The sequence below is a fragment of the Symsagittifera roscoffensis genome, chromosome 2, assembly GCF_963678635.1.
Source record: "Symsagittifera roscoffensis chromosome 2, txSymRosc1.1, whole genome shotgun sequence".
Classification (NCBI taxonomy): domain Eukaryota; kingdom Metazoa; phylum Xenacoelomorpha; order Acoela; family Convolutidae; genus Symsagittifera; species Symsagittifera roscoffensis.
In genome coordinates, this window is record NC_087063.1 from 84566553 (window position 1) to 84592123 (window position 25571).

At 40.4% G+C, this 25571-nt stretch overlaps 1 protein-coding gene across 1 annotated transcript in view; it reads left to right on the top strand.

Annotated features, from left to right (window-relative positions):
* The window catches only part of LOC134840702 (coiled-coil domain-containing protein 78-like), a 33905-nt gene extending 11238 nt beyond the window's left edge, over window positions 1-22667 (top strand). Inside the window, exons 10-19 of the mRNA XM_063856686.1 lie at window positions 10323-10502; window positions 10741-10941; window positions 11570-11632; window positions 12766-12854; window positions 13108-13312; window positions 13689-13879; window positions 14395-14589; window positions 15188-15278; window positions 15657-15757; window positions 22247-22667. Coding sequence (XP_063712756.1) covers window positions 10323-10502; window positions 10741-10941; window positions 11570-11632; window positions 12766-12854; window positions 13108-13312; window positions 13689-13879; window positions 14395-14589; window positions 15188-15278; window positions 15657-15757; window positions 22247-22436 — 1506 coding nt within the window. The 3' untranslated portion in view covers window positions 22437-22667. The remainder of the gene's footprint in view (window positions 1-10322; window positions 10503-10740; window positions 10942-11569; window positions 11633-12765; window positions 12855-13107; window positions 13313-13688; window positions 13880-14394; window positions 14590-15187; window positions 15279-15656; window positions 15758-22246) is intronic.
* The last annotated feature ends 2904 nt before the right edge of the window (window positions 22668-25571 follow it).

A 25571-nucleotide genomic window follows, 5' to 3' on the forward strand; every position in this document is an offset into this window, starting at 1 on the left:
TTTATGATGTGAAAGTGTACATGACAGTCAAATCTATGTATGTAAAGCGGTTCAACTTATAAACCAGGTCCTGTATTTTAGCATCATTGAGTTGGAAACTTAAGTGACTTACGGTTCCTGATCCTTTAATTGCTCTGAAAAGCAGTATGATGAATAGAACAGTGTGAAAGTTTGAACATGCGAAGTAAGTGAAAATTGGATTTCAAAGTATCAAAACGATAATTATTTTCCTCGCTGATTTTTCAAGGTTAGTGATTAGCAAGCGTTATCAAACAAGAATATAAACTTTTTTTGGGATAACAGCTAGCTTAACAGTAGCAATTCAATCAATTTACCCCTGTGTCATATCAGATCAAAAGTCAGACGTTAATTCGTGAATGTGGCGAAAAACTAACGCACGTGCTTATAAAGACAAAGTTCTGATTCGAATCTGGCCGGGTTTTTTTGTAAGCGGAAAATTGCCAGCCCGTCAAAAAAATCTTTGTCTGACTTTTGTCTGCCTGCTTAGTTTTATCGACTTAGTTGCCGCAGCCCCAAATCTACCTAAAATTTGGGCATTTTTTGCTCAAATTTAAAAACTTTCAGCCTATTCCGGTTTTGGGCTACTAATTGAGTTCCAAGAAGTTTGTCCATTTTTTTTTGCTGTTTTGTGATTTTTTTCATGCTGTTCAAGTTGTTTGCTTTTTAAATTCATGGAGTTTTTTGTGCATTTGGTGCAGTGGTAACGAATATGCTTGGAAAGGTAAATACAAGAAGTTCGATCCAGTTTTTTGCGGAAACGGATAATTTTCGAAGATAATAGACTTTCGGGTCTGCTAATTTTTGTCGACTAAGGTCCCGAGGAAATTTAACAAAAAGAAACCATTTTTTGGTGGTTTTTTTTTCAATTTATGATGTCTCTTCATTTGCTGGTAATCATACTCGTTCATTTTTGTTTATCTTAGGTGGTTCGCCTCTGTGTCTCAAAACTGTATTGAAAAATTATCATCTGTAAAAGTAAAATGTATCTGTTGACGCGCTCATTAATAATATGATTGATTGAATCTGATTGGGTGTTTTGGGAGCGTGTTACAAAAAAGACCCTCTTTTTATGTGTTGTTGTTTTGTGTTGCTCTGCAGAGTTTTTTTGTTGGGAGTCTCAGTTAATGGAGGCGCAGATGGAGCGGGAGAGACCCCTTGTATTATGTGTTGTTGTTTTGTATTGCTCTGCAGAGTCTTCTGTTGGAGTCTCAGTTAATAGAGGCGCAGATGGAGCGGGAGAGACCCCTTGTATGATGTGTTGTTGTTTTGTGTTGCTCTGCAGAGTCTTTTGTTGGAGTCTCAGTTAATGAGGCGCAGATAGAGCGGGAGACCCCTTGTGTTATGTGTTGTTGTTTTGTGTTGCTCTGCAGAGTCTTCTGTTGGAGTCTCAGTTAATGGAGGCGCAGATGGAGCGGGAGAGATCCCTTGTATTATGTGTTGTTGTTTTGTGTTGCTCTGCAGAGTTTTTTGTTGGAGTCTCAGTTAATGGAGGCGCAGATGGAGCGGTAGAGACCCCTTGTATTATGTGTTGTTGTTTTGTGTTGCTCTGCAGAGTCTTCTGTTAGAGTCTCAGTTAATGGAGGCGCAGATGGAGCGGGAGAGACCCCTTGTATTATGTGTTGTTGTTTTGTGTTGCTCTGCAGGTTTTTTTGTTGGAGTGTCAGTTAATGGAGGCGCAGATGGAGCGGTAGAGACCCCTTGTATTGTGTGTTGTTGATTTGTGTTGCTCTGCAGAGTCTTCTGTTAGAGTCTCAGTTAATGGAGGCGCAGATGGAGCGGGAGAGACCCCTTGTATTATGTGTTGTTGTTTTGTGTTGCTCTGCAGAGTCTTCTGTTGGAATCTCAGTTAATGGAGGCGCAGATGGAGCGGGAGAGACTCCTTGTATTATGTGTTGTTGTTTTGTGTTGTTCTTCAGAGTTTTTTGTTGGAGTCTCAGTTAATGGAGGCGCAGATGGAGCGGTAGAGACCCCTTGTATTATGTGTTGTTGTTTTGTGTTGCTCTGCAGAGTCTTCTGTTAGAGTCTCAGTTAATGGAGGCGCAGATGGAGCGGGAGAGACCCCTTGTGTTATGTGTTGTTGTTTTGTGTTGCTCTGCAGAGTCTTCTGTTGGAGTCTCAGTTAATGGAGACGCAGATGGAGCGGGAGAGACCCCTTGTATTATGTGTTGTTTTGTGTTGCTCTGCAGAGTTTTTTGTTGGAGTCTCAGTTAATGGAGGCGCAGATGGAGCGGTAGAGACCCCTTGTTTTATGTGTTGTTGTTTTGTGTTGCTCTGCGGAGTCTTCTGTTAGAGTCTCAGTTACTGGAAGCGCAGATGGAGCGGGAGAGACCCCTTGTATTATGTGTTGTTGTTTTGTGTTGCTCTGCACAGTCTTTTGTTGGAGTCTCAGTTAATAGAGGCCCAGATGGAGCGGGAGAGATCCCTTGTATTATATCTTGTTGTTTTGTGTTGCTCTGCAGAGTCTTCTGTTAGAGTCTCAGTTAATGGAGGCGCAGATGGAGCGGGAGAGACTCCTTGTATTATGTGTTGTTGTTTTGTGTTGCTCTGCAGAGTCTTTTGTTGGAGTCTCAGTTAATGGAGGCGCAGATGGAGCTGTTGAGAGCCCTTGTATTATGTGTTGTTGTTTTGTGTTGCTCTGCAGAGTCTTCTGTTAGAGTCTCAGTTAATGGAGGCGCAGATGGAGCGGGAGAGACCCCTTGTATTATGTGTTGTTGTTTTGTGTTGCTCTGCAGAGTCTTCTGTTAGAGTCTCAGTTAATGGAGGCGCAGATGGAGCGGTAGAGACCCCTTGTATTATGTGTTGTTGTTTTATGTTGCTCTGCAGATTCTTCTGTTAGAGTCTCAGTTAATGGAGGCGCAGATGGAGCGGGAGAGACCCCTTGTATTATGTGTTGTTGTTTTGTGTTGCTCTGCAGAGTCTTTTGTTGGAGTCTCAGTTAATGGAGGCGCAGATGGAGCTGTGAGACCCCTTGTATTATGTGTTGTTGTTTTGTGTTGCTCTGCAGAGTCTTCTGTTAGAGTCTCAGTTAATGGAGGCGCAGATGGAGCGGGAGAGACCCTTTGTATTATGTGTTGTTGTTTTGTGTTGCTCTGCAGAGTCTTCTGTTAGAGTCTCAGTTAATGGAGGCGCAGATGGAGCGGGAGAGACCCCTTGTATTATGTGTTGTTGTTTTGTGTTGCTCTGCAGAGTCTTTTGTTGGAGTCTCAGTTAATGGAGGCGCAGATGGAGCTGTTGAGACCCCTTGTATTATGTGTTGTTTTGTGTTGCTCTGCAGAGTCTTCTGTTAGAGTCTCAGTTAATGGAGGCGCAGATGGAGCGGGAGAGACCCCTTGTTTTATGTGTTGTTGTTTTGTGTTGCTCTGCAGAGTTTTTTTGTTAGAGTCTCAGTTAATGGAGGCGCAGATGGAGCGCGAGAGACACCTTGTAATATGTGTTTTTTGTTTTTGTTGCTCTGCAGAGTCTTCTGTTAGAGTCTCAGTTAATGGAGGCGCAGATGGAGTGGGAGAGACCCCTTGTATTATGTGTTGTTGTTTTGTGTTGCTCTGCAGAGTTTTTTGTTAGAGTCTCAGTTAATGGAGGCGCAGATGGAGCGGGAGAGACCCCTTGTATTATGTGTTGTTGTTTTGTGTTGCTCTGCAGAGTTTTTTGTTAGAGTCTCAGTTGATGGAGGCGCAGATAGAGCGGTAGAGACCCCTTGTATTATGTGTTCTTGTTTTGTGTTGCTCAGCAGAGTTTTTTTGTTAGAGTCTCAGTTAATGGAGTCGCAGATGGAGCGGGAGAGACCCTTTGTATTATGTGTTGTTGTTTTGTGTTACTCTGCAGAGTCTTCTGTTAGAGTCTCAGTTAATGGAGGCGCAGATGGAGCGGGAGAGACCCCTTATATTATGTGTTGTTGTTTTGTGTTGCTCTGCAGAGTTTTTTGTTAGAGTCTCAGTTAATGGAGGCGCAGATGGAGCGGTAGAGACCCCTTGTATTATGTGTTGTTGTTTTGTGTTGCTCTGCAGAGTTTTTTGTTAGAGTCTCAGTTAATGGAGGCGCAGATGGAGCGGGAGAGACCCCTTGTAATATGTGTTGTTGTTTTGTGTTGCTCTGCAGAGTCTTCTGTTAGAGTCTCAGTTAATGGAGGCGCAGATGGAGCGGGAGAGACCCTTTGTATTATGTGTTGTTGTTTTGTGTTGCTCCGCAGAGTTTTTTGTTAGAGTCTCAATTAATGGAGGCGCAGATGGAGCGGTAGAGACCCCTTGTATTATGTGTTGTTGTTTTGTGTTGCTCTGCAGAGTTTTTTGTTAGAGTCTCAGTTAATGGAGGCGCAGATGGAGCGGTAGAGACCCCTTGTATTTTGTGTTGTTGTTTTGTGTTGCTCTGCAGAGTTTTTTGTTAGAGTCTCAGTTAATGGAGGCGCAGATGGAGCGGGAGAGACCCCTTGTATTATGTGTTGTTGTTTTGTGTTGCTCTGCAGAGTCTTCTGTTAGAGTCTCAGTTAATGGAGGCGCAGATGGAGCGGGAGAGACCCCTTGTATTTTGTGTTGTTGTTTTGTGTTGCTCTGCAGAGTTTTTTGTTAGAGTCTCAGTTAATGGAGGCGCAGATGGAGCGGTAGAGACCCCTTGTATTATGTGTTGTTGTTTTGTGTTGCTCTGCAGAGTTTTTTGTTAGAGTCTCAGTTAATGGAGGCGCAGATGGAGCGGGAGAGACCCCTTCTAATATGTGTTGTTGTTTTGTGTTGCTCTGCAGAGTCTTCTGTTAGAGTCTGAGTTAATGGAGGCGCAGATGGAGCGGGAGAGACCCTTTGTATTATGTGTTGTTGTTTTGTGTTGCTCCGCAGAGTTTTTTGTTAGAGTCTCACTTAATGGAGGCGCAGATGGAGCGGTGCAGACCCCTTGTATTATGTGTTGTTGTTTTGTGTTGCTCTGCAGAGTTTTTTGTTAGAGTCTCAGTTAATGGAGGCGCAGATGGAGCGGTTGAGACCCCTTGTATTATGTGTTGTTGTTTTGTGTTGCTCTGCAGAGTTTTTTGTTAGAGTGTCAGTTAATGGAGGCCTCAGTTAATGGAGGCGCAGATGGAGCGGGAGAGACCCCTTGTATTATGTGTTTTTGTTTTGTGTTGCTCTGCAGAGTTTTTTTGTTAGAGTCTCAGTTAATGGAGGCGCAGATGGAGCGGTAGAGACCCCTTGTATTATGTGTTGTTGTTTGGTGTTGCTCTGCAGAGTTTTTTGTTAGAGTCTCAGTCAATGGAGGCGCAGATGGAGCGGGAGAGACCCTTTGTATTATGTGTTGTTGTTTTGTGTTGCTCTGCAGAGTGTTCTGTTAGATTCTCAGTTAATGGAGGCGCAGATGGAGCGGGAGAGACCCCTTGTATTATGTGTTGTTGTTTTGTGTTGCTATGCAGAGTTTTTTGTTAGAGTCTCAGTTAATGGAGGCGCAGATGGAGCGGTAGAGACCCCTTGTATTATGTGTTGTTGTTTTGTGTTGCTCTGCAGAGTTTTTTGTTAGAGTGTCAGTTAATGGAGGCGCAGATGGAGCGGGAGAGACCCCTTGTATTATGTGTTTTTGTTTTGTGTTGCTCTGCAGAGTTTTTTGTTAGAGTCTCAGTTAATGGAGGCGCAGATGGAGTGGTAGAGACCCCTTGTATTATGTGTTGTTGTTTTGTGTTGCTCTGCAGAGTTTTTTGTTAGAGTCTCAGTTAATGGAGGCGCAGATGGAGCGGGAGAGACCCTTTGTATTATGTGTTGTTGTTTTGTGTTGCTCTGCAGAGTCTTCTGTTAGAGTCTCAGTTAATGGAGGCGCAAATGGAGCGGGAGAGACCCCTTGTATTGTGTGTTGTTGTTTTGTGTTGCTCTGCAGAGTTTTTTGTTAGAGTCTCAGTTAATGGAGGCGCAGATGGAGCGGTAGAGACCCCATGTATTATGTGTTGTTGTTTTGTGTTGCTCTGCAGAGTTTTTTGTTAGAGTCTCAGTTAATGGAGGCGCAGATGGAGCGGGAGAGACCCCTTGTATTATGTGTTGTTGTTTTGTGTTGCTCTGCAGAGTCTTCTGTTAGAGTCTCAGTTAATGGAGGCGCAGATGGAGCGGAAGAGACCCTTTGTATTATGTGTTGTTGTTTTGTGTTGCTCTGCAGAGTCTTCTGTCAGAGTCTTAGTTAATGGAGGCGCAGATGGAGCGGGAGAGACGCCTTGTATTATGTGTTGTTGTTTTGTGTTGCTCTGCAGAGTCTTCTGTTAGAGTCTCAGTTAATGGAGGCGCAGATGGAGCGGGAGAGACCCCTTGTATTATGTGTTGTTGTTTTGTGTTGCTCTGCAGAGTTTTTTGTTAGAGTCTCAGTTAATGGAGGCGCAGATGGAGCGGTAGAGACCCCTTGTATTATGTGTTGTTGTTTTGTGTTGCTCTGCAGAGTTTTTTGTTAGAGTCTCAGTTAATGGAGGCGCAGATGGAGCGGTAGAGACCCCTTGTATTATGTGTTGTTGTTTTGTGTTGCTCTGCAGAGTTTTTTTGTTAGAGCCTCAGTTAATGGAGGCGCAGATGGAGCGGTAGAGACCCCTTGTATTATGTGTTGTTTTTTTGTGTTGCTCTGCAGAGTCTTCTAATAGAGTCTCAGTTAATGGAAGCGCAGATGGAGCGGGAGAGACCCCTTGTATTATGTATTGTTGTTTTGTGTTGCTCTGCAGAGTCTTCTGTTGGAGTCTCAGTTAATGGAGGCGCAGATGGAGCGGGAGAGACCACTTGTATTATGTGTTGTTGTTTTGTGTTGCTCTGCAGAGTTTTTTGTTAGAGTCTCAGTTAATGGAGGCGCAGATGGAGCGGTAGAGACCCCATGTATTATGTGTTGTTGTTTTGTGTTGCTCTGCAGAGTCTTCTGTTAGAGTCTCAGTTAATGGAGGCGCAGATGGAGCGGGAGAGACCCCTTGTATTATGTGTTGTTGTTTTGTGTTGCTCTGCAGAGTCTTCTGTTGGAGTCTCAGTTAATGGAGGCGCAGATGGAGCGGGAGAGACCCCTTGTATTATGTGTTGTTGTTTTGTGTTGCTCTGCAGCGTTTTTTGTTAGAGTCTCAGTTAATGGAGGCGCAGATGGAGCGGGAGAGACCCCTTGTATTATGTGTTGTTGTTTTGTGTTGCTCTGCAGAGTGTTCTGTTGGAGTCTCAGTTAATGGTGGCGCAGATGGAGCGGGAGAGACCCCTTGTATTATGTGTTGTTGTTTTGTGTTGCTCTGCAGAGTCTTCTGTTGGAGTCTCAGTTAATGGAGGCGCAGATGGAGCGGGAGAGACCCCTTGTATTTTGTGTTGTTGTTTTGTGTTGCTCTGCAGAGTTTTTTGTTAGAGTCTCAGTTAATGGAGGCGCAGATGGAGCGGTAGAGACCCCTTGTATTATGTGTTGTTGTTTTGTGTTGCTCTGCAGAGTCTTCTGTTAGAGTCTCAGTTAATAGAGGCGCAGATGGAGCGGTAGAGACCCCTTGTATTATGTGTTGTTTTTTGTGTTGCTCTGCAGAGTCTTCTGTTGGAGTCTCAGTTAATGGAGGCGCAGATGGAGCGGGAGAGACCCCTTGTATTATGTGTTGTTGTTTTGTGTTGCTCTGCAGAGTCTTCTGTTGGAGTCTCAGTTAATGGAGGCGCAGATGGAGCGGTAGAGACCCCTTGTATTATGTGTTGTTGTTTTGTGTTGCTCTGCAGAGTCTTCTGTTAGAACCTCAGTTAGTGGAGGCGCAGATGGAGCGGGAGAGACCCCTTGTATTATGTGTTGTTGCTTTGTGTTGCTCTGCAGAGTCTTCTGTTGGAGTCTCAGTTAATGGAGGCACAGATGGGCGGGAGAGACCCCTTGTATTATGTGTTGTTGTTTTGTGTTACTCTGCAGAGTTTTTTGTTAGAGTCTCAGTTAATGGAGGCGCAGATGGAGCGGTAGAGACCCCTTGTATTATGTGTTGTTGTTTTGTGTTGCTCTGCAGAGTCTTCTGTTAGAGTCTTTATTAATGGAGGCGCAGATGGAGCGGGAGAGACCCCTTGTATCATGTGTTGTTGTTTTGTGTTGCTCTGCAGAGTCTTCTGTTGGAGTCTCAGTTAATGGAGGCGCAGATGGAGCGGGAGAGACCCCTTGTATTATGTGTTGTTGTTTTGTGTTGCTCTGCAGAGTCTTCTGTTGGAGTCTCAGTTAATGGAGGCGCAGATGGAGCGGGAGAGACCCCTTGTATTATGTGTTGTTGTTTTGTGTTGCCCTGCAGAGTTTTTTGTTAGAGTCTCAGTTAATGGAGGCGCAGATGGAGCGGTAGAGACCCCTTGTATTATGTGTTGTTGTTTTGTGTTGCTCTGCAGAGTCTTCTGTTAGAGTCTCAGTTAATGGAGGCGCAGATGGAGCGGGAGAGACCCCTTGTATTATGTGTTGTTGTTTTGTGTTGCTCTGCAGAGTCTTCTGTTGGAGTCTCAGTTAATGGAGGCGCAGATGGAGCGGGAGAGACCCCTTGTATTATGTGTTGTTGTTTTGTGTTGCTCTGCAGAGTTTTTTGTTAGAGTCTCAGTTAATGGAGGCGCAGATGGAGCGGGAGAGACCCCTTGTATTATGTGTTGTTGTTTTGTGTTGCTCTGCAGAGTCTTCTGTTGGAGTCTCAGTTAATGGAGGCGCAGATGGAGCGGGAGAGACCCCTTGTATTATGTGTTGTTGTTTTGTGTTGCTCTGCAGAGTCTTCTGTTAGAGTCTCAGTTAATGGAGGCGCAGATGGAGCGGGAGAGACCCCTTGTATTATGTGTTGTTGTTTTGTGTTGCTCTGCAGAGTTTTTTTGTTAGAGTCTCAGTTAATGGAGGCGCAGATGGAGCGGGAGAGACCCCTTGTATTATGTGTTGTTGTTTTGTGTTGCTCTGCAGAGTCTCCTGTTGGAGTCTCAGTTAATGGAGGCGCAGATGGAGCGGGAGAGACCCCTTGTATTATGTGTTGTTGTTTTGTGTTGCTCTGCAGAGTCTTCTGTTAGAGTCTCAGTTAATGGAGACGCAGATGGAGCTCGAGAGACCCCTTGTATTATGTGTTGTTGTTTTGTGTTGCTCTGCAGAGTCTTCTGTTGGAGTCTCAGTTAATGGAGGCGCAGATGGCGCGGTAGAGACCCCTTGTATTATGTGTTGTTGTTTTGTGTTGCTCTGCATAGTTTTTTGTTAGAGTCTCAGTTAATGGAGGCGCAGATGGAGCGGTAGAGACCCCTTGTATTATGTGTTGTTGTTTTGTGTTGCTCTGCAGAGTCTTCTGTTAGAGTCTCAGTTAATGGAGGCGCAGATGGAGCGGGAGAGACCCCTTGTATTATGTGTTGTTGTTTTGTGTTGCTCTGCAGAGTCTTCTGTTAGAGTCTCAGTTAATGGAGGCGCAGATGGAGCGGGAGAGACCCCTTGTATTATGTGTTGTTGTTTTGTGTTGCTCTGCAGAGTCTTCTGTTGGAGTCTCAGTTAATGGAGGCGTAGATGGAGCGGGAGAGACCCCTTGTATTATGTGTTGTTGTTTTGTGTTGCTCTGCAGAGTTTTTTTGTTAGAGTCTCAGTTAATGGAGGCGCAGATGGAGCGGGAGAGACCCCTTGTATTATGTGTTGTTGTTTTGTGTTGCTCTGCAGAGTCTTCTGTTAGAGTCTCAGTTAATGGAGGCGCAGATGGAGCGGTAGAGACCCCTTGTATTATGTGTTGTTGTTTTGTGTTGCTCTGCAGAGTCTTCTGTTAGAGTCTCAGTTACTGGAGGCGCAGATGGAGCGGGAGAGACCCCTTGTATTATGTGTTGTTGTTTTGTGTTGCTCTGCAGAGTCTTTTGTTGGAGTCTCAGTTAATGGAGGCGCAGATGGAGCTGTTGAGACCCCTTGTATTATGTGTTGTTGTTTTGTGTTGCTCTGCAGAATCTTCTGTTAGAGTCTCAGTTAATGGAGGCGCAGATGGAGCGGGAGAGACCCCTTGTTTTATGTGTTGTTGTTTTGTGTTGCTCTGCAGAGTCTTCTGTTGGAGTCTCAGTTAATGGAGGCGCAGATGGAGCGGGAGAGACCCCTTGTATTATGTGTTGTTGTTTTGTGTTGCTCTGCAGAGTCTTCTGTTAGAGTCTCTGTTACTGGAGGCGCAGATGGAGCGGGAGAGACCCCTTGTATTATGTGTTGTTGTTTTGTGTTGCTCTGCAGAGTCTTTTGTTGGAGTCTCAGTTAATGGAGGCGCAGATGGAGCTGTTGAGACCCCTTGTATTATGTGTTGTTGTTTTGTGTTGCTCTGCAGAGTCTTCTGTTAGAGTCTCAGTTACTGGAGGCGCAGATGGAGCGGGAGAGACCCCTTGTATTATGTGTTGTTGTTTTGTGTTGCTATGCAGAGTCTTCTGTTGGAGTCTCAGTTAATGGAGGCGCAGATGGAGCGGGAGAGACTGCAGAGGACAGCGAAGGAGGCAGTGGACAGACTGGAGGATGTGGAGAAGGGCAGGAAACTGTTGGCAGATGAGTTTGTGGCTCTCAAGGCCAACTACATGGGACTGGCCAAGGACTACGACAGAGAGGCAAGTGAACAATTGTTATGCTAATGCAAAACTGCTGCAGATTTCAATGTCAGTTGTGAGCATGTTTACTCTGTCCAAAAACGATGATGACTTTAAAGTTAGATTAGATTTTCCGACTGGGTTCTTACGTTCTGAATTGAGTTTAAAAAGTGAGGAATTGAAAGAACAACTTATGCGGCCTTCATAGAAGCCTCCTTGCTTTTTTTGCTCCTTTTTAGTGACGCTATAAGTTTTGCAGGTGGCTAGAAACGAGGAGTTGACAACAGAGTTGTTGACCATAGTGAACACGAAGGAGGTGATGATGCGAGACAGGGCGGGAAGAATCGGTCCTCCCCCTCCCACTGTGCCCCCCACTCACGACAGCTACGATCTGGCTCAGGCAGAACTAGAACGCATCAGGAGTCTCCTCAACAGAATGAGTGCCAAGAAAATTGACAAGGTATGGTCTGCGTCTGCGCTCAGTGTAAATCATTCAATGTGAAACAATGTTTGAGAAGCTCAGTACGATCATTCTTATTGAATATGGCATATGGCATTTAATTGATCCCAAAGTTTCCAATTTTTGAAAAAAAAATTGTCATGTTTCCGAAAGAAAATTTGAGACGAAAAGGGTTTTTTTTAAAATTTGCAGCTATATTTTACTGTATTAGCAGCTCAGGTACGCTTCAGGTATAGTTGACTGTTTAGCCAGACTTTACTTCTTCAATGCATGAAAAAGCACAGTCATTCTTAGTTTTTAATCTCATACATAGTTTTTCTAAACCATGTATACGCATAAAGACAGTCTTATGCATTTGCTGTGAGAAATAGACACCAAAATGAAAGCTAAAATGTAAAATTACTTCAGTGACCGACGAACTTGAAAACATTGTGCTATTTTATTTATTAACTGGTTATAATTTTATTTATTACGAGCCTTATGGCAAATTACTACTCGGCGAGTGTGCCTCGAATGGCTAGTAATCCAGACCGCTCTGCTACTTTCGGGGATCCCCAGGCCAGCTACATGTACCCCTCCGAGAAAGTGAGTTGTTTACTTTTGTTTATTTGTTGTTGTGTGTTCGAAGGTGATGGCTGTCCATGACACTGCATTGCTGGCTGAAGATGACAGGCTGAGACTGGAAAAAAGTGTTGGTATAATTCAAGTGCTGAAAACTAATATAGAATCGATAAAAAAAGTAAAATAGATCACCGTCAATTTTAAGCAAGTGCTAAGAATTTTATGTGCGCAGAACCAATCACTTGAGATAGTCATAGGATTTAACATAGGAATTGCGAGAGGCTAAGTGTATCTAACTTATGTGTCAATAGTTTTTGAAATTGTTTTGAGAGCGATGGTGTTTTCATTCTTAATTAAGAGTAATGAACGTAGTGAAAATTCCTTATATAGGTCTTGCTGATTTTTTTTGTTTTTTTTTCAGGAAGAAGTCTCAAAATTTGTTCACGCTCAACTTTGATTTTTCGCGATTTGACTTGAGATTTCTTACTAAGTTCAGTGCATTTCTATTGTTAAAAGGAAGGCAAACTCCACTTTCGATCAGCAAAATTGTAAAGGTCACGAAAAAGGTGATCGACTACTAATTTTGAAAATGGAAGCTAATTATCAGATTTCTCAGGGATTCGACCCCCTGCCGACCCAAAGGGTCCCCCCTTTGGTACTTTTTAAGAAATCCATTTTTCGCCAACCGACCCTAAAATTTTTCTGAAGGCGCCTTTGGCGTCAATATATTCTATTTTTTAGGGGGGAGCGCGCGCCGAAAAAACGCAATTTTTTGGTCAAAATTTTCTAAAAACGCCTTTTTTGGACTGTTTTTTCAAATTTTTTCCTGCGGCGCAGAAAATGGAAACTGTTGCCAAAAAGGGACTAAACCATGCTTAGGGAGAGCTCAAAAATCAATTCGGTCGACCTAAAAAAAAAGGTCGACAAAATTTTCGAATTTTTTTTGAAAATCCGCCTCCCCCCCTCGAGAAAATCCTAGATCCGCCCCTGGTTTAGATGGCTTATAAATAAAATAACATATTGTTCAGCAATTCAGTGGAAAGTCACAAAGTAGGAATTACTATGAAAGCAACCTTAAAGCACTCAGATACTTTTAGTTTGAGCATCTTAACCGTTAGGGCATACGGCAAACATCTATCATACTTGTAGGCTATTCAACGTCTTTTCAGCTGAGTGGTGATAAGCAATCTGTTCGAGGCGCCAACTGTGCTTTAATGTTTGCGAAGTGAGGACAGTATTTTTCATCTTTTAGTTTCATTTCAGATCTTCGGGGATGTTGAGAGGTTCAACAAGGAGCTGGAAAGGATCAGGATCATGTACGATGACGAACAGAAGCAGCTCGAACACAGACTGTGAGTGAAGTGAACGATACACCCCACAAATGTGCACTCCTCTAGTCTATATTGTGAAATGCTCGTGTTCTTCTATAAAAAATTTTACAAAATTGAATGAAATTTGCAACATTTCAACTTAATTTTTGTTAATTCATAAGAATCACTACAAGTTGGACTGTTAAAGCTCGTATTGTGGCCCTGATATAGTTGTAAATGTGCATAATTTGTTTGGTGAAATGCGATCTATACTTATAAATGATTTGTTTTGTAGACATGCGCTTGCGAAGGATCTGGAAGACGCGAGGCAGGCGTCCAGGACAGCCCAGAAGAAGATGGCGGAGACTGCGAGTGAGTTGTTCCAGTGCAGACAGAGCAACAAGGAGTTGGAGAGTGAGAACAACAGACTGCAGAACAGGCTGAAGGATCTGAACGAGGAGTACAAGAGCAGACTCGTCCGATATGTGGACGACATCGCCGTAAGTCAAATCAAGTGAAGTCCATCCACCACTCCCTAAATACACTGCCTCTTTTAATCAGCGTCATTTTAATCAACGCCCAAATATGAGATAAACTACCCTGTATTGGGACAATTTAGATATTATTGAACGATTTTTGAAGAAAAACAGTGATGTGGTGAAGGTGAAAGCGTTAATGGGAAACAAACCGTGCTGATAATCCATTGGGCTGAGGATTTAATATAGGAATTGCGAGAGGCTAAGTGTATCTAACTTATAAGTCAATAGATTTTGAAATTTTTCGGAGTGAGCGATGGTGTTTTCTTTTGTAATTTGAGGTGTGATGTAATTTGAACTTGGGTTTCATGTTGTGATGTGTTGTGTTGTGTGTGATCAGGAGTACATAGACTCCACGCGTACTCAGAGTGAGAAGAACATTAAGCTGAAGGCATACATGGAGGCCATGATGAAGGACATCAAAAGAGCGTCTCACACGAGGGAGGAGCAGCTGACAGATGCTGTGAAGAAGTACAAGGGAGTGTCCAAGACATTCATCAAGCGACACGAGGAACTGCTAGTCGCCTACAGGTACTCACCGCCCTCATCCAATACTCACAATCACTTACTTTTTTCACTCATTTCTAGACAACAGTCAATTTCACTCGAAGGAATCCAATCTGGCCTCAACTAATAGCCACAACATCAAAACAGCGAGTAAATGTGAATTAAGTTAAGGCTAACAACAAGGTCTGGGAGCTCAGATTGCGCGACAATGGCGAGTTAAGTTTTGTGATTTGACCAACATAAGGAGTTGGTTTTGTGGAAATACTAACTTCAGATTGTGCTGAGGCTCTCTTGATGTTATCGATATGTGATTTGATATGAATGCAATTAACCATCTTTAAAATCTGTTTAATTTGTTTTGTGAATAAAGAATAGTTAAAAGTAGACGAAAGTTGAAGATTTTTTTGGAGCACTCCAGGATTCAAGATAAATGAGTGTCATTACTATCATTAAATACTTCTGCATTGCTGGTGCTTGCTCTTTATTCTAAAGTTAGTTGTCTATTTCATTTTCATTCAATCAGTGTTATTTATGTGTAGACTTTTGCGGACTCAGATCATCAACTTGGGTTATGACATAGACCTGGGCCCTGACCAGTTTGACCTGTATATCAATGATGCGGATCTGAAGCTCGACCAGCAGAATGATCTGGCCAAGTTGTCCCGTGCCCTGAAGGAGGCCCACGAAGAGATCAGGAAGATGAAAGAGGGTGTCACTATATCGCCCAAGGCCAGGCAAGTTTGCAAAAGTAATACGAGCGTCAGAGGCCCAGTAGGTATGGTGCATGGCTCTCCGCTCGAAAGTAGTGGGCTCGAATTCCAGTTGGGTTTTGGTCGCAGGGTTTCCTATGTCATCTGCCTTCGCAGGGTAGAAACGGTTTCGGCAAAATGTCTTGCTTGTCACTGTGCCCAACCAAGTTTGAAGGTGTCAGTATTGTATCAAGCACTGTGTGCTCGTGTCGAAAGACTGAAATTAGAATGGAGTGCGATCAAAAAGTAGACGTGCCATAAAGTAAACAAGTCGTCAGCCAATGACCACCAGCTAGTGTCATTAAGTAGACAAGGCATAGGCCAATCACGATCGAGATGAGAAGACAAACGTACGAAGTGTTTCCTTTTTCTATTCTGATTGGCTCAGGACGTGGCTACTTTTTGACCTGTGATCTTTTTACTACCTAACCGATTAGAGTTCTGCAATGAGAGTTGGAGTAATAGAAAAAATTAAATAGTAATGAAAAAAAATTAGTCTTAACTGCTCTCAGATTAACGGTGACAGATTTTTCCGGATTAAAACCAACTCACTGAAAGATCTTTCACTTCTCGTTTGCTTCAGCACAAAGATGGCGACCTCCTCGCGCAGAGCACTGCATGATGAGATGGACGATGCGAGACACTCTCTGCGCGAGTTCTCCCGAAACCAACTGGTGAGAGGGAAACGAGACTTTTCTAACGTCCATTCTGCAACATGCGCCCTTTTCTTAAGATAAACAGTGTTTTACAGTTGCGAAGCGAGTGCATTAGTGCGAACCTATTTTTGCAAATATTAGAGCAAAAATTGGTGCCACTCTTGGGGCACCTTTACAGCTTTTTGATAGCATGTGCTTTGACATTTGGATAGTAGTAAGTTAACTCAGTTGATGCATTTTAATTCATCAAATGAACTGTAACGGGAAAAAACATAATAATAATGAAAACTCGGTTTCAGAAATCTTCTACCTCTATATATCTCGCAATTTTTTGAAATGTGTAATTTATACATAATGTGGCTTTATGCTGGTGATCGAGTTGTGTTGCCTGTTTAGATGTCCTTGGAGGCTGAGAAGGCTGCCTTGCTGGCGAGGGCCACTGTAGCTGAGGAACAACTGCAGGAGACGCAGGAGTACATCGACAAACACCTCACCAGGTTACTCAATTGTTGATTATTACCCTCGATACATTTTGATTATTTCCCTCGCGATAAGCAAGGGTATTGCAATCTGGTACTAGACTTTTTTTTCCCGTAATCAACTTTATCCACAGGATCATTTCTAGAGAATCTCTAGAGGATCTTCACTTTTTAAATAAGATGTTCACTTTCTTCACTTCTATCACTTAAGTAGTAACTAGTTTCGTAGCCTGTTTCTTTAGCCCTTTTCAGGTTGTAATTATCTTTTCAAAAAAGTTTCTCATTTTTTTTTTGGGTTCGGGGTTTTCGTCCTAGTTTCTGTTGGTGCATTTTCCGTGTTTTTAACGCCATTTTTTTTATCTGGAGGGGTTTTTATTTTTTACTTTTCAAAGCATTGGTTTTTTTTACAAATTGAACAGTTTTTACTATAACTGAACCGTCACAAATTGTAAAGTTTCTGTCTGATTTTTCATGTCAGTTTTTGTTTTTTTTTCGTTTTTTTTTAATTTCAAACAGTTTCAGTAACTTCACCCGATACAAATATGAAGTTTTTGTAGCTGTAATTTTTCAAATTTTGTCACGTTATTTTCGTCAAGTATAATTTTCTAACATAATTTTTTTCTTACTTCTGTCTTTTTTGTCATTCACTATTTTGTAGCGCAATGTGTTTTTTGCATTGCAAGTGTTGCGAAGCTCGGCTTCGCCTCTGAATAAATATTTGAGCCATAGCTCCATTTGAGAATGTTCACCTCGAATGAAACTTCGGAGATAATTCGAATGAAAGTTGAAACATCTGTCCGTCCACTTACTACAAAGATATCAGTTAACTACTGTATTGAAGCAAACTTTTTCAAAGGAACGTTGGATGGATTAGAGTATTGAGAAATCCGCGATCTGATGCAATCTAGTCAGGGCGCGAGGGTGCATCAGTGTTGTTCGTTTTTGCTGTTTGATCCTTATATTTGTCTCAAATTTACTTGTTTCGAATTTCATGCGATTCTTATAATGATTAGAATGGTTTTTTACTGTTCAACAGTCAGTCGCGTTACCATCTGTCCCAAACGCGGTAAGCTTGAATGAGAAAGCATAAATCATAATTCCAAGGGCTGTTCCACTCAAGCTTTTGTGGGGACGCAAAAAGCCTGATATGCTCGAAAATATTCACTCCTTTGGAAGACATTCCAATAAAAATTTAATCAAATCAATCAAGTAACTTCAAATCGATGAAAGTGTAAAAAAAGCTAAATGTAATATTTCATTCTCGAACTGACTCCTCTGGCTTTTTGGTCAATTGAATTACCATTGCTCTACCAATAATTGGCACAGTCACACTTATTGACAATCAAGACAAGGGTAGAGATTAAAAATGCAATGGTAAAAAGTCTTTCAAATGATCAAATTAACAAAATTTGAAGTTACTTATTTTACCTAGTTAAAAAAATAACGTCGGATCGAGATTTGAACCTACCCATACAGACTGGGGGTGCGTAGCAGATATACTAGACCAGATATTTGTCTGGGTAGAGAAACGGAAAAATTCGAATTTTTTTTTCTACGACATACGCAACCTGAGACAATAAACAGTTGGAATATTTTTGCCCCTGATCGTCATTTGAACCGGGTCTTCCGGCTTGCGAGACTGAAACATATATGCCTGGCTATGGTCTCAGTTACAATTAAACAATCAAATTTTTTAAATCTAGGTCATCCATCCTTTATTTACCGGCTAATCCCGGGAAAAATGGGCGTTTCTCCTTTATTGTTCGAGCCGCGTCCTTGAAAAATGAGCTGAAGGAACTCATTAGCCTGTTTTAGTTCATTCAAAAGCTCGAAAGTTGTCAAATGTGGTATCATATTAAATCTTCTTCGGCGTTTTTCGGATTTGGAGATTTATTCCGATTTCGAAACTTTGTATGTTTTGTGTTTCAAATTGAATGTCAATAAACGCTATGAGGAACTTATGTTGTAGATCGTGTACGTTTTTTTTATCAGAAGTCTTTAAAGTTGTTCACGCTCTCATTTGATTTTTCCGTGGTTTGACCTTCGGTCTTTTTGGGTTCAATTGAGATGTATTTGCTAAAAGGCAGGCAAATAAGCCCATCAATTACAAAATGCAAATTGCGAGAAGAAATTGAATGGTTTATAGTTTTAGAAGTGGATTTTACTTTAAGACTTCCCTAAAAATAACATTTTTTCAAGTTATTGTTTTTATGAAAGTGCCCATCAGAAATTATTCTTGAAATTCCAAGAGCCTCACTGTCTTGTATTTTTTCTTAGAAAATTAAAATGTTTCCAAACAAGTAGTCGTAGATTTTAAGTATAAAAGCACAAATAATTATCACTCAAGAGTTCGTTGATTTTTAAGGAAAAAGTCTAAAAATTGTTCATAAAAAATTTCATCTGATTAAAAAATACACGCTAGCGATAAGTTACACAAGCCTGGGCGAAAAGAAAGAAATAACCCTCGAGTTTTAGCCATAAAATTCTGTCGGGACATTAAACTGGATTTTTTGTGGCTGTGAAAACCGAAGTCGTAGCCGTTGAATGATTTGGATTTTGGCTCTATTTTACTCCAGTAATTTTCAGAAAGTTCTATCCAGTATCCGAAAGCCTGGTGTCTTACAAGAATTTGCTTCAAAGTTTAAGCATTGGTTCTCCCTCCTCACAATTGTTTCTTCCAAGTTGGAACCATTCGTAGGATGTACTTTTGTACGCTAGCTATCAATTTGTACCATAGGATCAACGCTTCTGCTTTATGTTTGAGACCATCCCGGAAGAGCAAAACAATACTAACAACCCCCCTCAATACAAAAAAAATTCCATATTCATGAAGTACTCCACACACGAGTGGTTTCGAACTACATTGAAACTGCCCCCTTACCTAAAATACTCACCGAAAACCCTGCTGACCTTCCCAATTGAACTCTCACTGAGTCGAAAGGTCTGTTCATGCCCCGCTCAACTACGCTGCGGTTACTCCCCCTTATTTTCCTACCTCAACAGACTTGACCCAAGTGTCCCCTACGAATGCCCAAAATGCTTCAACAATCCACATGACCCCAACGACCTCTTTCATTTTCCACAAAACCCTTCTATACTAATTACACTTTCACTCTGGTCCAATTCTGTCGAGGCTTCTGCCTTCCTCGGGTTCAATCAGCCTCTAAGCACCCCAGTTGAGATCGCTCCTAATGACCAGTTTCAAACATTGTTTCGGTCATGAAACTAAAACCGTTCCTCTCTATAGTGTGCCGCAGATACAGTATAGAGGAAATTAGACACCACGATCATAGCATTTGCTATCCTGTCTACATTTGACAGCTTGGTGATTCACCGAAACGGGCGCCGCAACCAGAATCACTAAAGGTTTTACTTACTACATCGGGGCCAAGTACTACCCAAAGGCTCCCCGATGGAAGCCGCAATGTGAGACTTGGCCGAGACAACGAAACTAATAACCTTCCACTAAATGTGCTGAAAATAACCAAAACTAAGTAATCAACCTCGATCTGTTAGTTTTTTGTATTTTTTGGAAGCAATACTCGTGGACTGGTATGAGATGACAGGCTTTTCTTTTCAATACTTTTGTAAGAAAGTCTATTGAGTGTATGGTTTAATATTGGATGTCTTAGTGTATTGGCTCGTGTTCAAATCTGGAAGGTTTTTTTGATGTTGATCTTTTGAGTGTTTCTTGGGTTTTTCCTTTGGCGGTTTTCGCTCGAGTTTACAAAATGCGTTTAGCCTGTGTGAGAAGTTCGTGTGCATAAATGAGTGGGCCTTTCAATAGGGCAACAGATAGCACTCTGTTTGCTGTCTTTTGTCACCCAAACCGAAGCATAACTATTCATCGCGACATTGCCCTTTATGAATGTCGTTACTACAATATTACAAAAGGTGATCCAGCTAACCTTATAGAGTTAAGCTTTTTTCATCTTCACGGCTGTTTTTAGGATTTTTATCAGCTTTTTATATCTTGTAACTCTGAGCGTGTTCAACTGTTTCAAATTAGTATTCTATTATGGAGCAAACCGACTCACCAATTAACAAACAATTAAGTATCTCCAATATTTTGGTTGATTGACTGAAATCCAGGGATCATTATAAAGACTCTTCTCTCTTTCTCTCAGCATTAGAGAGGGAAGCTAGTGTATCGATCTGCCCTCTGACATAATCTGCTCTTCTCTTTTCTTACCCCCTGTCACTTTCCGCCTTATTCTAATGGCCTCAGGGCAAGCTGACACCCTTTTATTCTACTTCATACTACTCTGAAAGACAAATGTCAGGATTACCCTAAAATATGTCAAAAGCCTATTCCATATCTTGCCACGGAATAAAAACAGAAAAATATAAAAAGAAACTTCTGAGTTAAAATTGTGAAGACGACGACAAGTTTTTAGCAATTTGTTCGTTTAAAAGAAATTTTGCCGAGGATTTTTTAGAATCGTTTTTTGGGTCGAACTGGGTCTCAAAATTGCTTGTTTTCAAACATGAAAATTGATTCAAAGTAGCTTTCAAATTGTGAGTGGAATATCGGTCGTTGTTCTGTTCTTTCGCACCTGCATATGACTTGAGATCCAAACAAACAGGACGATTATCCAGACCTAAACTGATAAACAAGCGAGGGGACCGAAGAGCATTCAAAGGCTCAGTCGAGTATAAATACCCTCCCCTATCCACAAATATCGCTGGCATTATCTGGATTTCTGTCTCAATAATCCACACTTGTTCGGTTGAGAGAAGGAGCGAGGTATCAAAGCGTAAAATTTGATTTCAAAGGCACTTCTTTGAACTCAAATTGTATTTTGATAAATTGGTTTTATCCAAATTAAGTTTGCAAATATGTTAAGTTTTCAGAATTGAACTGCCTTGGTTTTTTTTCTGAGCTTGAGCTATAATCTTGTTTGGAATTAAAGAAAAAGGAAGTTTATGAATCTGGCTGTTTAAAAGTTGATCTGGATTCAATACTTCTTGAAAATGATCTGCTTTTGGCGATGTTTTTATCTCAGATTAATTTTATGTGCTTAGCTCCTGGTTGTTCAGCAAGAAAACAAACCAAGCTTACATAGCAAGATTGTATAACTAATGAGCTGTGTGATATAAACCGATTTGTGGATCTGCAAAGCGGATTGTTAAGCAGTCTTTGAGGAAAGAAGGCTTGAAAACAGAGAAGACCTAAAATCCAGAGAAGAGAATACAAACACATATTTATTGTTCCGACTTTCCAAGAAACCGGAATATTTATGCTTGGTGCGGTTTTTTTATTTGCTCAATTTTCGGCAATCGAAATATTAGTTTTTAACAAAAATGTTTATGCCCTATTGAACATATCGACTCCCTGAAATCAAATTTGAAAATCGCTAATTTGGCCGTAATCTGGTAAAATGTAATGTGGTGAATTTCTCGTTCGTGATTCAGAATGGCTAGTGAACTTAATTTTCCGATAATGAAAGCAGGGGCGGATCTAAGATTCTCTCGAGGGGGCGGCGGATTTTCAAAAAAGGTTCGAAAATCATTTTCTCGACCTTTTTTTAGGTTAATCAAATTAACTTTCCGAGCTCTCTCAAAGCATTAAAAAACTCTGTTTCGGCCAAATTGTCTGCGTAGCTGGCAAAATTTAAAAAAAAAGTGGGCCAAAAAGCGTTTTTATGCATTTTTTTTTTTGGAAAACTGGCGAAAAAATTGCGTTTTTTCGGCGCGCGCTTCCCCCTCAAAGTTAATAAATAATTGCAACGAAGGCGCCTTTAGAAAATTTTTTGAGTGCCTCAAATATTCTCTCAAATAAAATTGTCGGCAAATTATTAAGAGTAATGAGCGTAGTGAAGACTCATACAGCTCTTGCTGATTCTTTTGTTTTTTTTTTCAGGAAAAGTCTATAATAACTACAGATGTGCATTCATACATATTATTGCGCTTATGAATGCACTTAGGTAAATATGCACTTTTTGAGTTATTGAAATTCATCTGATGAAAGTGAGGTAAATATCACTATCCAAATACGAACGTCGAAATGGCGCAAAAAAACATGAACGATTTCTAATTTCGTAAGTGGAATTTAGTTTTTAGATTTCCAGCGGAATAAAAACTTTACCTGTTGATCCAGTTTTTTCTAGTTGGGTTAATGTTATGAAAAAAGCGCCAATCCTAAATTGTTCTAGAATTTCAAAGAGCTTAACATGCATCCATTTTTTTCTTTGAAGTTCGAAAAATGAGATTTTTTCTACAAAATCTGTTTTTCTATGTTAACTTGCGTTCATCGTTCTTTTCCAATCTTTGATTGGCTATGTCTTTAATTAATTAAGTTTAATTCATATTGAGGTGATCATACTTGTTCAAAATAGCGGTGATAATTGTAGCTTGTGGTCAACTTCGAATTTGGCCGAGCATTTCACTCTTATACACAAATTGGACAGAAGCAGTCTTTCAGGCCGGAAAGTCTGCTCTTAACGTGGGGAACTCAAACTGGATATTAAACTACTTCTTCAAACTTTATGATTGCTTTTTGTTCAGGTACAAAGAAGAAATTATGCGTTTGCGGAGACTTTTGGGCGACCAGCTTGGGGAGAGAGGGGGCGGGGGTCATCATATGAGACATCCCTTGGGGGGAGGAGGAGGGGAAACAGCAGCTGATGTGTTCAACAGAGTGGGCGATATGGGGGGACCTCTGCCCCCGAGACAGTCGCCGCCTCTCAGATACTGACTTTGACAGGCGAGCTCAAAGAGGCAACTTCTAACATGCCTCAACTCGTCACTATTAGAACAGTACATCAGATGTTTTGACTGTTGTTGGCTTTCTATCAGAGCTGATTGGTTAATGGTTTAGCCTGTAAAATGGACTCTAGTTGATTAATGTAAAGTGTAAATTAAGTATATGTTAATAATGTACAAATTGTTCAAAATTGACTCTTTAACATTTAACAATTTTGAATCATTAGCCTCCATATTTACACAAGCAAAGCTTGTGTTATAGTATGAACTATCTATTTTTCCAACCTAAGTCGCCAATATTGTTGCGACAAAATGATGTGTTCATTTTGAAAGTGTTAATTTTGACCAATAACCAGCTATTAAGTACAGCCAATGCTAAGGATATTAACACAGACTATTATATTACAAATAGCTATTTAGCTTCTAGGTATCATGCATCTCTAGCGTAGAGTTAGGGAAGGAGACCCGCAACAACCTAAGAGGGTTCGAACCTGGGCAGGGTCGGATGTTTTTAATGAAGTTTTTCGTAATCTAGTTAAAATGCGTGCTCTCTATAAATTGAGGCATGTTGGTAGATTAATTTCTTTTTTCAAATTGACTGGTACTACTAATGCGTCATAATTGGCTTGCGTATTTTTGCTTGTGTATGCGAAGTGCAACTTCGCCTCCTGTGTTTAAAGTTTTTTAAGTATCTAAACAACAGCAAAAAAACCTGGCCCCAATTAGTTCACGCTGCAAAATAATTTTTTTCAATAAGTTTTTTAAGGCCTGCAATAAAAATTAGATGATGAGGCAAAGAAAATCTCGGAAAATGTCTGATTGAGAGATGGACTATCTGAAAACTGAGGGTCTGTAAAAACATGTATGGTTCAAGTTGAGCATTTTTTATAAGCAAACGATTGTTACCCTTGCGATAAGCAAGAGTATTGCAATCAAGTAGACTTTTCTCCTGTAATTAAGTTTGTTCACAGAATTGTCAATTTTGTCGGAATGGTAAATTTCAAGACATGCTGAATTTCTTGAAAATTCAATTCTAATTACCTTATCTAGGACTCGATAGGTAAAGTACGTTATGGGTAGTAATTTTTCTTCTACACAAAGGTATCATTGGCAAAAACCAAACTTTTGATTTATTGACCGTTTTTGGGAAACTTTTTCGACTTCTCGAAAAACTACTCTGCCAATTTATAGGTTAAATGTTCAGGTTCAATGGAGAAACCCGGTTTCAGGAATCTTATCTTATACGACCTTATTGCAGAAAAAAATTGTTTCGAAAAGTCAAGTTTTTGAACTTTCGACAGTTTTTTAGAAACTCGATTTTCTGAAAATACTCTCATATGAAGGCTTCATTCGAACGAACCGGTTTTGAGATTTGCTTACAAAAGCGGCAATTCCTTATTTTTTGTTCAAAAAAAATATTTATTAGGAAAGATTGCAATTTTTCAAAAATCTTAACTAAAATTGTTTCTATTTTACAAGAGAAACAACAATGATTTTGGGAAAAGTCCAATTGTTTAAATTACTCATTTATTTCCGCATCAGTATAACACCCGAAAGAAATCTTACAATTACCTTTAGCCTTATTTAGGCCCCCTAGTTGCCTTTTATCGTTACGTGCGAGCGTTTGGTTCACCTTGATTTTTTCAACAGTTCATAAACAAATGGGTTTGCTTTTTTAGTTGGTATTTTTTTCTCAGAAATCAAGATTTTTGCTTCAATACATTAATTTTTGCTTGATATATGTGTTTCTAAAATGCAAAAAATTAGAATTGAAATCTGGTCACTTTGATTTTCGTCCCGACAATTTTCGATGAGAATGACGGAAAATTTGTGCGCATGTTTTTTTGCGAGTCAAATTTCAACTAGCATTTTTTGACTGTTTTTGTTTATATTATTCGAAATTATTTAACCTGTGCTCATTTTTCATAACGGCATGGGCGCTTAAAGATTGCGAAGTTTGGGACAATTAATGAGCGATTACTAGTCTTTTTTCACTAGTCTTTTTTCCCGTAAATAACTTTGTTCACAGGACTCGTTAAGACTTCTTGACTCATCTCTAAAAGTATCTTGTTTTAAAATAAATTCGATTTTCCTAGTCAACTTAGCCTGGAGAAAACGAATACGCCTGGGATGGCAAAGGTCCTGGGTTCGAATCTGACAATGACTTCTTTTTTTCAAACGGCATTTATTCTATTTCAAATAAAATTGTCAGCTTAATTGTCACCTCTCAGATTTATTTTTATTTTGTTGCGCGCATCTATTGTTAATGTTACTGTTAGTTTTTCATGTATTCCTACAATATGTTATTTTCCTTAGTTTGACTTTGTATTTCCTTTTTTTTTTGTTTGCTTGAAAACATTCTTCGGCCCAAATTATTTAGGCCTATTTTTCATTGGTTTAGTAACATAATATGGGGTCTTCCGAAGGAAACACAATTTGTACACTCCTTTCTGCAACTTTCTAACTTGTTTGTATGTTTACCACTCGTTTTGTTGATTTTTTTTGAAAACTTTTATAAAAGTTTTTACTTAGAAACATCTGCTGATTTTCAAATAAGTAATATCAATGAAAAGAGGGAAAAACCATCTACAACTTTGTACTGCCCTACATACTCCCTACTTTTTTTGTTTTTATTTAGCCCCTAGGTCTTCAGCCTTCAAAAAATCTGTGAGGGATTAATTGACCCTCTTTTTTGATTCATTTCTTTTTCTCGAATACTGCCGTTCTCAATTTTGAGTTTTTGGTTTCAATGAATGGAATGGATTTGAAAAGCTTCCCTGTATAAACGGCGACAACCGAATTTTCACGCAAAGTTAAAGCCCTCGGAAAAATGAAACTTCTCGAAAACTAGCCTCTCAAATCTGAGTTGTGCGTTCACTGTTTTGACTGTTTTTTTTTTAAATTTTTTCGATTTATCTCAAAAACTACCCAGCCATTTCTAAAATTTTGATTTCAATTCAAACAACGGTTTGTGTGAAGCTCGATTGCTTATGCGACAGCCCAAAATTTTTTGACATCATAAGTTATGGTCCTCGGAAAAGTCAAAGTTTTGATTTTTTTGACCGTTTGATTTCGATTTTTTTTTAGTTTTTCTCGCTAACTATCCTGCCAAATCTGATATGGTAGG